The 16,233-nt window shown below is 45.9% G+C and overlaps 1 protein-coding gene across 1 annotated transcript in view; it reads right to left on the bottom strand.

Annotated features, from left to right (window-relative positions):
- The window catches only part of LOC140723009 (coiled-coil domain-containing protein 170-like), a 101,928-nt gene that overhangs the window by 13,327 nt on the left and 72,368 nt on the right, over positions 1 to 16,233 (bottom strand). Inside the window, exon 9 of the mRNA XM_073037643.1 lies at positions 1,121 to 1,321. Coding sequence (XP_072893744.1) covers positions 1,121 to 1,321 — 201 coding nt within the window. The remainder of the gene's footprint in view (positions 1 to 1,120; positions 1,322 to 16,233) is intronic.

Here is a 16,233-nt window from a genome sequence, read left to right as displayed (position 1 = left end):
ATCAAGTGGGGGAAAGGACCAGACAGGCCAAACAGCGTAATTCTGCTTCTATGTTTTATGGTCGCATTATAAGGAATTGAGGAAAATTGGATGGTGCTAGAAGATTCCACTGAAGTAGAAGATGATTCAAAACTTTAAATGATTGCTTGAGTGAGAATATTTTTTCAATTCTTATGTTCTTCTGCTGAGTGATCTTTTGTGAAGCAGTGTGTTATATAACAGCATCCTCTCTGATTTGTTTACATCGAAGCAAATTAAATGGCAAATGAGCAAGTAGGTGAGCTAATTTTTTTAAAGAACAGCAGTTCAAATTGATATTCCTTGAATTCATCTCAGGGAAAGATAAACAACCGAAAAGGCAGAGGTGATGAGAGGTAACACTCTCATCGAAGTCACTGAGTGCACTGCAAGTATCGAAAACACTGCCAGCAAAATCAACTTTCTCGAATGGCAACTATATTCAGAGTGATCCAGGGCAAGGCCATTCAGTCCACTGTGCTTGTGCTGGTCTTTCAACAGAGGTCCTCATCACTCAACTCTCAATGCTCCTCAGAATCAGAAAAAGAATGAGGCAGGAAGTTCTACCCTCTGAGATCTACTTCCATGCCTCCCAAGGAGGGCTCTCTAAATCCGTTCCCTATACACCAGCAAGATCTCTTCCCAAGGGATCCCTGGGGCTGCACAGAACTCATTCTGAAAGGTGGCTTTTAGTTTGTGCTGGCTTCCTGAAGCAGACTCAAAAGATCACAAATTCAAGTCACATCCAGAGATGAGTCCTTTGTGGAGATACATGTGCGCTGCATAGTGAAAGGGGTGGTACTGAGGGAGGGTCACACTGTGGGAGCGGCAGTACTGAGGGAGGGTCACACTGTGGGAGGGGTGGTACTGAGAGAGGGTCACACTGTGGGAGGGGCAGTACTGAGGGAGGGTCACACTGTGGGAGGGGTGGTACTGAGGGAGGATCACACTGTGGGAGCGGCAGTACTGAGGGAGGGTCACACTGTGGGAGGGGCGGTACTGAGGGAGAGTCACACTATGAGAGGGTCACATTGTGAGAGGAGTGGTACTGAGGGAGGGTCACACTGTGGGAGGAGTGTTGCTGAAAGTGTGCCTCACTCACCCTCTGTCTCTCAAACTGATGTCCATCCTTGAGCAGATTCTTGGAGGCAAGCTGCCCTTCCAGGTGGCTGAGGACTTCGTCGCGATCGCTCAGCTGCTCCTCTGCTCTCCGAGCTCGGCGCATTGCCTCGTGGTACAGCTTGCTCTGACTCACCACCTGCTTGTTCAGCTTCGTGACCTCCTCCTCCAGGCTGGTTACTTTCTACCAAAGACAACAGCCTGTTAAAGGCACACATCTCCACCAGCCCCCCCCCCCTACACAACACAGGAATAATGCCTTGACACCTGAACCCCTGGATCAGATCCCAGACAGTAACCCACTCCTGGGGATCTATTATTCAATACAAAAAACCCCAAACACTTGGATCAGACCAGAATCAGATTTAATATTACTGGCATATGTCGTGAAGTTTATTAACTTGATGGCAGCAGTACAATGAAATACATGATAAATAAATATAGAGAATGAAAAACCTGAGTTACATTAAGTCTATATATGTCTATTAAATAGTTAAGTTAAAATAAGCAGTGCAAAAAACAAATAAAATAGTAATGAGGTAGTGTTCATGGGATCAAAGTCCATCTGGAAATTGGATTGCAGAGGGGATTGCAACCTGTAGCCCACTCCAGAGGATCTTTTATTCTATATATAAATACTCAAACCCATGAATTAGATCTCAGCCTGTATCCCACTCCCAGGGATACGTTATTCTATACATAAACCCTTCAAACCCTTGGATTAAATCCCAGCATGTAACCCACTACCAGGGATCTGTTATTCTATATATAAAATCTCTAAAACCATGCACTGGATTCCAGCCTGTAACCCACTCCTGGGGATCTGTTATTCTATATATAAACTACCCCCCAAACCGATGGATTAGATCCCAGCCTAAAACTATTTCATTCTTCACCATCTGGGAATTAATCTGAACCTCCCTCACCATGGGATTGCCGGGGCACCTTTGTAGATAGACTGCAAGAAGAGAGCTCACAGATGCCTTCTCAAGGACAAATAGAAGGCTGGGTAAGTAAGTTTGCAGATGACGTAAAGGCTGGTAATGCTTTGGATAGTGTAGAAGGTTGTCATAAGTTCAACATTTACAAGATGCAGAGCTGGACTGAGAAGTGGCAGATGGAATTGAACCGGGAATAGTGTGAAGTGATACACTTTGGGATTTGAAGGCAGTTCACAGGGTTAATGGCAGGATTCTTAGCAGTGTGGGGGAACAGAGGGATCTTGGGGTCCGTGCCCAGAGATTCCTCAAAGTTGCCGCACGAGTTGATAGGGTGGTTAAAAAGGCATATGATATTGTACATTGGACTTCATTAGTCCAGGGATTGAGCTCAAGAGCCACAAGCTAATGTTGCAGCTCCGTAAAATACTGATTAGACCGCCCTTGGAATATGGTGTTCGATTCTGGTCACCTCTTTATAGGAAGGATGTGGAATGTTTAGAGAGGGTGCAGAAGAGATTTATCAGGTTGCTGCCTGGATTAGAGATCATGTCTTAAAAGGAAAGGTTGAGCAAGCTAGGGCTTTTATCAATGGAACAAAGGAGAATGAGAGATGTCTTGATAGAGGTGTACAAGGTGATAAGAGGGATAGATAAAGTGAACAGCTAGAGATTTTTTCCCAGGTCAGCAATAGCTATAGCTAATACCAGGGGCATAACTTGTTTGTAAGGAAGAATACTATGAATTTCAGAGGTAGGTTTTTTTAAACACAGAGAGTGGTGGGTGCTTGGAACATACTGCCGGGGAGGAGGTAGAGGCAGATACATTGGAGACATTTAAGAGACCCTTAGACAGGCACATGGATGACAGAAGAGTGGAGGTTTACGTGGGAGGAAGGAGCTAGATTGGTCTTAGAGTAGGTTAAAAAGTCAGTACAACACTGTGGCCCAAAAGGCCTATCCTGCGCTGTACTCTTTGTTCTATGTTCCAGGGATGGGTAATAGATGTTGCCCAAGCTAGTGACAGCCAGATCCAGAAACGAATTGAAAAAATCTGATTCTTAGCTGTCTCTTATTCTCGGTATAAACTCTCCTCTCTTCAGTACTGGCTGATTTGATTGAATTCCAGCCTATAATTCACTGCAATAGAGACACTCTGTTCTCTCTGTACCTTTGTGTGTGTGTCCCTACTCGAATTCTGACTGGGCAGCAGAGCTATGTGGTGTGTCAACTAATACTCTGGTATAACATCACCAGAGTCAGTTGTTGTTAGGTCTGCTCCAACGTAAAAATGGCTTAAGTGTCCTGCCTCGTATTGAGCGATTCATGAAGCCATTCTGCATTGGTGCTGAGGATGGTGGGCTTAGCCTGGATTTGTTGAAGTACCTTGGTGACTCACACTTGTCATGCATTAGATCATTTTGAAGCTGTATAACAGTTTCTTTTTTTTTATTGCATTTTACTGAGACCACCAGCATGTGTACAGGCGTGGGGCATGAGTACAGAACATAGAATGGTACAGCACTGTACAGACCTATCGGCCCACTGTCTTATGCCAACCCTTTTAACTGACTCCAAAATCAATCTAACCCTTCCCTACAACATAGCCCTTCATTTTTCTATCATCCATATTTATTTAGCCAGCCCACGGTATAGTGGTATTAACACTGGACTTCAAGGCAAGTAGTCTTGGGTTCAAATCCGGCCGGCTCCTTGCATGATTTCCATCCATGCTGGGTTGAGCATCCAGCTAGCAATTCGCCCTCATAGAAAAAACAGATAAATGCTAGAGAAATGGCAAGGTTGTCACCCGAAGCACCACAAGGCCCGGAAAGAAACAACAATATGCCTATCTATGAGACTCTTAAATATCCCTAATGCACTTGCCTCTACCATCATCACACACTCACCATTCTCCATTTAAAACCACCTCTGACATCCACCCCCCACCACCAGACAGTCATAGAATAACAGAGCACTACAGCACAGAACCAGGCAAATGCTGGACTATATTTTCCTTCCATCACCTTCAAATTATGCCTTTTGTATTAGCCATTTCTTCCCTGGGAAAAACCCTCTCATCCCAGGAACGTGACTAATGGATTTCCTTTGTACTGCCTCCATTTAGTCCAATTTCAACTGTAATTTAGTGAGGTGGACCTGCCATATTTGATGCTCTTAATATCTAACAGTGCCTTGCACTCACAAAAAAGACATAAAGGACGAACGATTGCACATTTGTTTGGACTCAGATAGGTTGCTGTGTCCGAGCGTGCCACCATCTAACCAGAACTCCAATAATTATAGATAAGGGTCCCAAAACTGGTGTGACCACACCAACACCAAATACTATTGGAAGCAAACCTCCCAGTTTCTAAACTCTAACTCATTTGCAATAAAGACCAAAGTGCCACGACCTAAAGATCGGAACATTAGCTTTACTTGTTACGTGTAAATCAAAACATGCAGTGAAATGTGGCATTTGTGTTAATGACCAGCAGAGTCCGAGGATGTGTTGGCAGAAGCCCACAAGTTTTGCTATGCTTTGGGCGCCAACGTAGCATGCCCGCAGTTTACTAACCCGTGTTACGTTGAAGCTGTATAAGATGTTGGAGAGGCTGAGTTTGGAATATTGTGTGCAGTTCTGGTCACCTACAAGGATGTTGCCCAGACTTGAGGATCTGGTTTATAGGCAAAGTTTGAATAGGTTAGAATTTTATTCCCTAGAATGCAGGAGAATGGGGGGAGATTTGATAGAGATATTCAAAATTATGAGGGGTATGGATAGGGCAAATGCAAGCAGGCATTTTCCACTGACTAGAACATATTCAGCACAGACTAGGTGGGCTGCAGGGCCTGGATCTGTGATGTACTGTATGACTCTACCCTGGGCTTTAAAATGATGTGTCGATCTTCTCTGTGGCATCTTGTCAAATGTCTCTTGGAAACCTAGATAAACCTTCTGCATGAAAAAGTTATCACTCAGGCTCCCCTCACCCTAGTTCTGGTCTCCCTTACCCTCGGGAAAAGACTGTTATCATCCACCTTATCATCTCACTAATAATTTTAAACATTTCTATAATGTCTTCGCTCAACCTTCACAAAGGTTTGTGCACTGCTTAGGGATCAGGACACCTCCTTGTGATCTGGAGACAGGATGACTCTAAGGCCAGCAAGAGCTGCGATCTCCGGTGCATCAGGGAGGCAAAGTGTGATACACACCGAAATCCACAGACACCCTTGTGACTCCAAGGACACGCAGTGCATGTAGTAAGATGTGTAAACCAGAACAGACTACATGTCCGCCCTGTACATCAACGACAGCAACACCCCCCCTTCCCAATAGGATGAGTGCCTTCTATGCATGTTTTGATGCAATGAGTGACGTGACATCGAGGAAAGCCTCCTCTCCCCCTAAGGAACAGGCACCCTGTCTGGCCACAGCCAAGGTGAAGAGCATCCTATCTAGGGTAAACCCATACAAAACCATGGGGCTGGTCAGGTGCTAAGAGATTGTGCAGCCCAGCTAACAGGGATAATTGTTTAAGCCATTTACCATCATTTACTTGGGCACTGGAATGAGAGTGGCTGCCTTGAAGCCTGCAGGGACATTGGACTGTTTATTGTTTACCTGTGCTGCACACTATATACATTTTTTGAAATATATTTTATTAACTTATTGATGGAAATATTGTTACAAGGAGTGACTGAAGTGAACCCAAGTGCAGGACACAGGCATGGAGATTGAGTTTGGATGTTTACACGGGCGTAAACGCCAAACAGCAAACAGGATGGATCTTGACATGGAGCCCTGATATGGAACCTTGACATGGAACTTTGACTCAGAGAAACAGAGTCTCATAGGTAAACCTTGAAACTGGAGTTGAACTTAGAACAAACGGTTCTAAGTGATCAGGAAACGTAGTTTACTCACAGGAAAAAAGACCAACAAACTGGCGACTAGTGGTTGTGATGTCAGGGTTCTTATACTGAGTTCTTGATGGAAACCAGATGTGCCATCAAGGAGAATAGGAAACAATAGGGAAATTAACAATCTTAATTAATTAATTAATGGCATAATCAAAGAAAATTAGGAGCAAGATAGGGAATAAACTATCGGGACCATAACAGTAACCCCCCCCCCCCCCCACAGTGGGAGCCTCCAGGTGATCCACCAGGCTTGTCCGAATGGTCCCAATGGAAATCATGGATGAGGGAAGGGTCCAGGATGAAGGAGCATTCGTCCGGGCTGTATCCCTCCCAATCAACCAGGTACTGGAGACCCCTGCCTTGGCCGGACGATGTATGCTGGATGGTCATCAATGACTCCGGCGGGTGGAGGGGGTTTGGCAGGAGGGCATAAAGGGCTGACAGATACCTGCTTCAATTGGGAAACATGGAATGTAGGATGGATGTGCATAGATTTGGGTAGTTTGAGTTGGACCACCAAGGGGTTGATAATACTCTCAATCTCGAATGGTCCCAGGAAGGGAGGAGCGAGTTTCCTGGGCTCGTTCTTGAGGGGGATGTCATTAGAAGAGAGCCAAACCTTCTGCCCAGGCTGATAATCAGATGCAGGAATCCGATGGTGATCGGCAATCCTCCAGTTGCGGTCGGCTGAGCGGAGCAAGGCCACACGTGTGTCTTTCCAGATCTTGCAGCACCGGCGGAGATGGGCCTGAACAGAAGGCACAGCAATGTCATCTTCATGAGCGGAGAACAGAGGGGCTTGGTAACCGAGGGAGCATTCAAAGGGAGACATTCCAGTGATAGTGCTGACCAAGGAGTTGTAGGCGTACTCTACCCAAGCAAGATGGGTGCTCCAGGCGGACGGGTTGTTGGCAGTTACACAGCACAGTGCTGCTTCCAAATCCTGGTTAGCTCACTCTGTTTTCCTGTTCATCTGCGGATGAAAGCAGGACGACAGATTTACTGAGGCTCCAAGGGCTTGACAAAAAGATCTCCAAACTTGAGAGATGAATTGGGGGCCCTGGTCAGAAATAGGGCTACGAAGTGCACAGCTTTGGAGAAGCGGTCCACCACAGGAAGTACAGTAGTGTTCCCATGTGAAGGGGGATGTCCCGTAATGAAGTCCAGCACAATGTGAGACCAAGGGTGGTTAGGAACAGGTAGGTGACGAAGCAATCCAGCAGGTGGTCAGTGGGAGGCTTTTCCACACGCACAAACAGAACAGGCAGAGACAAAGGAACAGATGTCAGAGTCCATGGAGGGCCACCAGCAATGTCTCTTCAGGAGGGGAAGAGTCCGATTGATCCCGGGATGGCAGGCAAAATGAGATGTGTGCCCCCACTGGAGAACCTGAGATCGAACGGAGTTGGGCACAAAGAGGCGATTGGAGGGTCCGTTGCCTGGGTCTGGCTGAGTCCGTTGAGCCTCTTTGACTATGGCCTTGATCTCCCAGGTCAGGGCAGCCACTACACAGGATAGCGGAAGGATGGTTTCGGGGTTGGGAAGGCCCTCCTTGGAAATGTATTGATGGGAGAGGGCATTGGGCTTCCCATTCTTGGACCCCGGACATTGGTGAGTGTAAATCTGAACCGACACAAAAAATAATGCCCAATGCGCCTGGCGAGAATTCAGGCGTTTGGCGGTTTGGATATATGCAAGGTTCTTGTGATCGGTCCAGCCAATAAACAGATGTTTCACTCCCTCCAGCCAGTGCCTCCACTCCTCCAAAGCAAATTTGACTGCCAGTAACTCCCGGTTCCCTAAGTCATAATTTCATTCGGCGGGGGACAGCCGGCGAGAAAAGAAGGCACAGGGATGAAGTTTTTGGTCAGGGCCTGAACGTTGGGAGAGGACTGCTCCCACCCCAGCGTCGGAGGCATCGACCTCCACAATGAATTGACAAGAGGCGTCTGGTTGGACCAGGATGGGAGCAGAGGTGAAACGTCTCTACAGCTCCGAGAAGGCTGGGTCCACTTCGGGGTCCCAGTGAAGAGGGGTCTTAGGAGAGGTGAGTCGAGTAAGAGCCGCTGCCACCCGGCTGTAATCCCTGATGAAATGACAATAAAAGTTTGCAAGCCCCAGAAATCGCTGGAGCTGCTCGAGTGTCGTAGGTGTTGGCCACTCCACCACCACCCAGATCTTTTCAGGATCTGCTCTCACTTGCCCGCTCTCGATGATGTATCCTAAGAAACTGAGTGAAGGAACGTGAAATTCACACTTCTCAGCTTTTACAAATAGTTAATTCTCCCAAAACCTCTGCAGAACCTGACGGACATGGTGGGTGTGTTCCTGGAGATTGCTGGGGAAGATTAAAATGTCATCCAAATAAACAAACATGAAGCGGTTAATGAAATCTCTAAGGACATCATTTATCAGGGCTTGGAAAATGACAGGGGCATTGGTGAGGCCGCATGTCATGACCAGGTATTTGAAGTGACCAAGAGGGGTGTTGAATGCTGTTTTCCACTCATCTCCTTCCCTTATCCTGACCAGAGATAGGCACTTCGTAGGTCCAACTTGGAGAAGATGATGGCTCCATGAAGTGGTTCAAAAGCAGAGTTGAGAAGGAGCAGTGGATATTTGTTCTTTATGGTTAAGCTATTTAGGCCTCGGTAACCAATGCAGGGACCCAGTGAGCCATCCTTCTTCCCCACAAAGAAGAAACCTGTGTCAACAGGGGAGGATGAGGGCCGGATAATGCCCGCCACAAGAGATTCGTTTAAGTATGCCTCTATTGCCTCCCTTGCTGGCCAGGACAAGTTATACAGCCGACTGGTGGGTAGAGGGGCCCCTGAGCGAAAGTCGATTGTGCAATCATAAGGGCAGTGTGGCAGCAGGGAAAGGACCATTTGTTTGCTGAATACTTCTCCCAGGTTGTGGTACTCTGCTGGAACCTTCGATAGGTCAGGGGGTCTCAGCGGCAGACGAGGTTGCAGTGACTTTCACAGGGGAAAGGGCCGATTAAAGACAAGTGGAGTGACAGAACGGGCTCCAGCTGGCTATCTTCCCAGTGGACCAGTCGATGTGAGGGTCATGGCAGACCAACCAGGGATACCCAAGAACTGTCTAGGAGCTTGAGGGGATGAAATTAAGTTAAATTATACCTGCTCCCAATGGTTCCTGGAGAGAATTACAGACAGGGGTAGCGTGCAGTGTGTGACCTGGGCCAGAAGTCTGCCGTCCAGTGCCCAGGCCTCCAGAGGGACACTCAATGGCTCCCGAGGAATTTCAGCCCGGGCAGCTATGTCTTCACCTAGAAGATTGCCCTCAGCACTGGAGTCCACTAAAGCTGACAGAGGCAGGGATTGTTTGTTGTAACATAAAGTTGCCGGGATCTGCATCCGGGTTCTGGGAATGGAAGGGAAAGTTGTCTGCTCACCAGGGTTCCTCTTTCTACTGGTGAGCCTTCCTTCTTTGGCTGAAGGGGACAGGTAGTTCAGAAGTGGCCAGACTGGCTGCAATATAGACACTCACTCACTCTCAATCTCTGGAGTCACTCAGCGGGAGGGAGGCAGTTCCAGCTGCATGGAAATGGCCGGACTGGAAGCTACTCTTGGAGCAGGAGGAGTAGAGGGACTTGTTCTTGTGGGTGGCAGAAACAAATGCTGTGGAGTGGCCAATGGTGGTGAACAACCGGATCTTTCCCTATGGCGTTCTTAAAGACGGTTGTCCAGCCTGATGGCTAGGGAGATCAATGTATCCAGGCTGTCGGTGTCACCCCTTGCCACCAACTCATCCTTCACCATGTTGCTGAGGTCATTCCGCAAAATCTCTTGGAGCGCCTCATCACTCCACCCTGAGTCAGCTGCTAACATCCGGAACTCCATGGAATATTCGGCAACACTATGGGAGCCCTGACAGAGGGTGAGTAGACGCTTAGCGGCATCTTTACTACGGACAGGGTGGTCAGGTTTCTCATCTCTGTGATAAAGGTAGGGAATGATGAACAGATATCTGGCTGATTATCCCAGACAGCTGTAGCCCACGCTAAGGCACTTCTCTGCAACAACCCCATGATTTAAACTACCTTTGACTTGTCCGTGGAGGAAGTGGGTGACTGCGGATTGAACACCAAGGAGCATTGCAGAAGGAAGGTCCGGCACTTCCCCAAATCCCCAGCGTAGTGTTCTGGTTCAGGTATGTGTGGCTCTCTTGGTGGAGGTGTTGCTGACATGTAGGGGGTTGTCACTACAGACTGTCTGGACTGGTTTGGCTGATTTCCAGGAGAGGATGGGGTAAGATTAGTGGATACACGGTCCACCTGGTTACTGATCTTTGTTATGTTAGCGGACAGGGAACGGAGACATCCCAGAGGAGTTGATCGTGCAGACCCAGAAGGGAGCTCTGGCTGGCGAGGACTTGTTGCAGGGTCTTAATGTCCACTGGTTCCATAGTGGCCAGTTTGTTCTGTTGCAATGAGCGACTGAAGTGAACCCAAGTGCAGGACACAGGCACGGAGATTGAGTTTGGATGCTTACATGGGCATAAACGCCCAACAGCAAGCAGGATGGATCTTGACACGGAGCCTTGACTCAGAGAAACAGAGTCTCATAGGTAAACCTTGAAACTGGAGCTAAACTTAGAATAAACGGTTCTAAGTGATCAGGAAATGTAGTTTACTCACAGGAAAAAAGACCAATGAACTGGTGACTAGTGGTTGTGCCAGCGGGGTTCTTATACTGAGTTCTTGATGGAAACCAGGTGTGCCATCATCAATGAGAATAGGAAGCAATTGGGAAATTAATGATCGGGACCATGGCATTATCAAAAAAAATTAGGAGCAAGATAGGGAATAAATTATCGAAACCATGACAAATATTCTGTTTTTGATGTGCTGTGTGTGATATATATTATGTGGGTGCACTGAGGTCCAGACGAACATTGTCTCATTTGGTTAGATGATAATAAACTTGAACTTGAAATTAGCTTGTCTGAGATCTTAGAAATATTAGAAATGTCTTCCATAGTGGGGGCTGAATATTTATTCAACATTTCTGGATTCTTTGTTTGCTGTTATTAATTCACCAGTCTCGTTCCCTAGAGGTTTTGCACTTACCTCAGCTGCCTTCTTCCCATTTGTATATCCAAATAAACTTTCACTATTTGTTTTAATTCAACACACTTGCCATGGCAATGCATTCATCGCATTAATGCCAAAGTTACAGTGTTAAACAGAACAGAAAGAAGCCTTTCAGCCCAACTTGCCAGTGCCAACCAAGATGTCTATCCAAGCTAGTTCCAATTGGCTTTATCTATCTAAATGTCTTTAAAACATTGTAATTGTTCACACCTTCTCTATTTCCTCTAGCAGCACATTCCACACCCTCACTACCCTCCTTTCCATTCCCATTCTGATATATTGGTCCATGGCCTCCTCTCCTGCCATGGTGAGACCAAACTCGGGCTGGAGGAGCAATACCTCTTATTCCATACAGGTAGCTTCCAAACTGATGGCATGAATCAATATCTATAAGTTCCATAATTTCTCCTCCTTCCCCCTTTTCCCTGTTCTTACCCCTTCTCTTTTCTTCACCCGCCTCTGGTTCCCTTCCTCCTTCCCTTTATTCCATGGTCCACTGTCCTCTCCTATCAGATTCTCCTTCTTCTGCCATTTGCCTCTTCCACCTAGCACCTCAAAGCTTCTTATTTTATTCCCCCCTTCTCCGTTCACCCACTTTGCCCCTCACCTGTTCTTACTCCACCCCTTTACTCTTATTCTGGTTTCTCCCCTTCCTCTCCAGCCTTGATGAAGGTCTTGACCCAAAATGTTAATTGTTTATTCCCCTCAATAGGTGCTGCCTGAGTTCCTCCAGCATTTTATGTTTGTTGCTCTGAATTTCCAGCATCTGCAGTGTCTCTCGTGTTTATGAGTTGTTATGTGAAAAATTTCCCTCAAGTCCACTTTAAATCCTTCCCCTCTCACTCAGAACTGTGCCCTCTAGTTTTAGACTCCCTTACCCCAGGGAATAGACTGTGATTGTTTACCTTATATTCACATGATTTTATGTATATCTGTCCGGTCACCCCTCAACCGCCTTTGCTCCAGGGAAGAAAATCCCAGCCTCTCCTTAAAACTCACACCCTCCAGTCCCAGTAACATACTCGCAAATCTTTCCTGCACCTTGTCCATCTTAACATCATCCTTCCTGTAGCTGGACAACCAGAATTGCTCACAGCACTCCAAGTACAGTCTCGCCAGCAACCTGTACAGTTGCATTCCTGTACTCAACAGCCTGTGAATGCCTGTGTTTCCACTTTCAGGGAACTGGGTACTTGTTTCACTATGTCTCCTTATTCAGTTCTGTTCTGGTGCTCAACAACTGTTATAAAACATTGAGTGGTTCCCTAGTAGAGTTAAGATAGTGCCAAGTGGCTGCCTCTTCCAGCTCATCTGCGGAAACAGCTTAAATTCCTCTCTTACATGCCTCTTTTTTCCCTTTTCGAGGTGGTTGGGGTCTATCAAGGTCCTGCTCTGCAAGTGGCATTTAAACTGCATTTTTGTTAATGGCAGGTGAGTTCCCATTCCTGGAGCTCGCTAGCCAACCATTTTCCGACATCCTCCAAGCCCCGCATGGAAGGTGGTGTCTCTGTGGTCGACTGATTCCAGGCCAGTGTTGCCCACTGAGACGTTGCAGGAGAAGGAACGTCAGGATTTTGCTGCGGGGGATGTGTAGGCAGGGGTCTCTGTAGTTGAGCGGTCGCATTCTCTCTCTCTTTCTCTTGATGGGGGGAGAGTTCGCTGCCGACTCTCGAGTCAGGAGTCTTGGATTAAGACACGGCAGAATATGACACCAGAACAGTGACTGCCCTTTCGCTGTGAAAGTGGGTGATATCTCTGTCCCATGTTAGTGAGAGAAGGAGAGGGAGAGCCTGTGGCATGTCCATCTGTCAGGTAGTGTGGTGAACTACATATACCTGTCTGGACACGCCCCCCCGCTGACTGCTCCTGTGGCTCCTCCCACAGACCCCGGTATAAAGGCGATTGGAGCCACAGACCCTTCCTCAGGGCTTTGGTGGTGCATGTGTGAATGTGGTTTAGAACTTGTTGAGGGAAAGGGAGTGGGGAAGGAGCGGGAATTGCTGGGAGGGGGTTGCCTGGGTCTGGTAATGGCAGACAAGGCGAGAGGAGGGGCTGAGGGAAAGAGAGTGGAGAAGGAGCGGGATAGGGATTTGGGATCAGAGGTAGGCAGCTGGGGAGAAATGGATTATTGTGAAGGGAGAAATAAAGGGAATAAGGAGATAGTGAGGGGATGGATGAATGAAGACCGAGACAAAGGGAATAAAAGAATAAGAAATGACAATGGAGAGAGTTCTGAAAGTGAGGAAGATGAACAAGTTCAGAGAGGAGGGGTTGTCATAATTAGGTTTAATGAGAAGGCGCAAGGACACATGAAGAAAATTAACCCGTTTGTGCTAACAACAACTCTGGCAAATAAGATAGGGGAAATAGTAATTGCAAAAGTCCTTAATGATGGCAATCTATTGGTAAGATGTGCGAATGAGGAACAACTTGAGAAAGCACTCAAGCTAAAAGAGATAGGAAAATGCAAGGTGGAATATACAGGGAGGGTGGGAGCACGAAATGGTGGTTGTAAAGGAGTGATTACGGGTGTACCAATGAGTATCAACATGGAGGAGTTGAAGAGGAATATCAAAGGGGGGAAAGTAATTAATGTTCTAAGACTGAAAACAACAAAGGAGGGAATGAAAAAGGAAAGTGAAACTATATTGATTGAATTTGAAGAAGAAAGAGTTCCAAGGAAAGTGTTCCTGGGTTTCATGAGTTACCCAGTAAGGGTATATGTGCCAAAGCCATTGAGGTGCTATAATTGTCAAAGGTTTGGACACATAGCTAAAAACTGTAAAAGGCAGAGGAGATGTGCTAGATGTGGGGGTGATCATGAATATGGAAAGTGCGGAACAGGAGTGCAACCAAAATGCTGTAATTGTGGAGGAGCTCATAATGTGGCATATAGGGGGTGTGAGGTTGTGAGACGGGAGAATAAAATTCAAGAAATAAGAGTGAAAAGAAAGATCACTTATGCAGAAGCTGTAAGAATGTCAAGAGAACAGAATAATGTTCCTAATGACCAGAGAGCAATAGGGATGCAAGAGATGCAGTGAAGAGTAAATGACAGGATTTATGTGGGGAAAAAAAGCTCTAGTAACATTCATTGCAGGAGTCATTAATAGTACAGCTGAGATAAAGTCAAAAAGTGACAAAATTCAGCTGGTGGTCAAAGCAGCAGTAAACCATTTAGGGTTAGTAGGACTGACATGGGAAGAAGTGAGGGAGAACCTCACTAATCAGTCAAGCCAGGAAGTGTCATAGGTTGGTTAGTACTCATTATGGTGATTATTTTGCAATGGAATGCAAGGAGTTTACTGACCAATGGCCAGGAATTTAAGGACTTTATTAAGGAAATGGTTATAAAACCGGATGTAGTGTGTATTCAGGAAACTTGGTTGAAACCAGCTTTAGACTTTGTGGTACATGGGTATACAATGATAAGGAAAGATAGAAATCTAGGGGGAGGAGGAGATTGTGCTATGTTAATCAAGCAAGGTATACCGTATAGAGTACTGGAAAAAGGAGACGATCAGGAATACATAGTGGTGGAAATATGGGAGAGAGGGGAGGGAGTGGTTATAATTAACTACTACAATCCATGTAAGAGGCTGGATTTGGACAGCCTACTAAGGATACAAGGACAAAATAGACATAAAGTAGTGTGGTGTGCAGATTTCAATGCTCACAGCACAATATGGGGGGATCCGATTACAGATTCAAATGGAATGGTAATTGAAGATTTGATGGAAGAAAGGGATTTGGTATGTATGAATGATGGTAGAGGAACAAGGATAAACATAACAACAGGAACTGAGTCAGTATTAGATATTACGTTAGTGTCTAATGTCTTGGTTGGCATTAGTAACTGGGGAGTCTGGACTGCTTCAACAGTAGGCAGTGATCACTACCCAGTTTTATGTTCAGTGGGTGAAAGTGTTGAAATAAGACCAGGTGGGGGAATCCCAAAGTGGGTGTTTGGAAAAGCAGATTGGGGTAAGTTCCAGAGGTTAAGTGAAGAAGCATTGACAAAGATTGACATTTCTGGAGATATAGGTGAATTAAACAGTCAGGTGACTTCAGCAATTATTATGGCAGCAGAAGGATCTATACCCAGGAGTAAAAATAGGATGAATAGAAAAATAGTGCCATGGTGGACAGAGGAATGTTGTCAGGCTGTAAAAAACAGGAATAGGGCATTCAGGCTAGTTAAAAGAACCCATAATATGCAGCATTTGATTCAATATAAGAAGGCACAGGCAGTGGTGAGAAGAACTATACGTCAAGCTAAAAGGGCAAGTTGGAGGAGTTTTTGCAACAAAATAGGAAGAACAACGCCTGTGGAAGAGGTATGGGGAATGATTAAGAGGATGGGGGGAGATAGAAGGGATTGGGAATATCCAGTAATGATATCTGAGGAGGAAACAGCAGTCTCCAGCAGGGATAAGGCTGAGATCATGGCCAAGTCATTTGTAAAGATACATAGTTCAGAAAATTTGTCTGAAGAAGGGAGAAGGAGAAGGGAAAGAACAATGAGTCAATACCCAGGTGTGTTAAACAGGAGGAAAGAAACAGATGATATAATTGAATATCCATTTACTTTGGCAGAAATGGTGAGAGCAATAAAGAGATCGAGACCAACCTCCCCAGGGAAAGATCTAATATGCTATGTTATGCTAAAAAATCTAGGAGAAGGAGCGCTCTTGAAGTTACTGCATTTTTATAACAGAGTGTGGGAGGAGGGAAGATTACCAAGTGCATGGAAAGAAGCAGTAGTAATTCCAATAAGGAAATCTGGCAAGGATCTGTCAAAACCCACTAGCTACAGGCCAATAGCACTAACATCAAATATTTGTAAGGTTATGGAAAGGATGATAACTGAAAGGTTATCATATGATCTTGAGAAGAGAGGAATGCTGGCAAATTATCAGAGTGGTTTTAGGAAGGGAAGGAATTCCATGGACTCAGTGATAAGGTTAGAGACTGAAATAAGAAAGGCCCAGGCAAATAAAGAATCAGTAGCTGCAGTGTTTTTTGACATTGAAAAAGCCTATGATATGATGTGGAAGGAAGGATTATTAATTAAACTGCACAAGATGGGGGCTGGGGGGAAAGTTTTTAA

This window comes from Hemitrygon akajei, chromosome 3 (assembly GCF_048418815.1).
Source record: "Hemitrygon akajei chromosome 3, sHemAka1.3, whole genome shotgun sequence".
NCBI lineage: Eukaryota > Metazoa > Chordata > Chondrichthyes > Myliobatiformes > Dasyatidae > Hemitrygon > Hemitrygon akajei.
The sequence above is the reverse complement of the archived record's forward strand: the minus strand, read 5'-3'. Positions and strand labels throughout refer to the sequence as shown.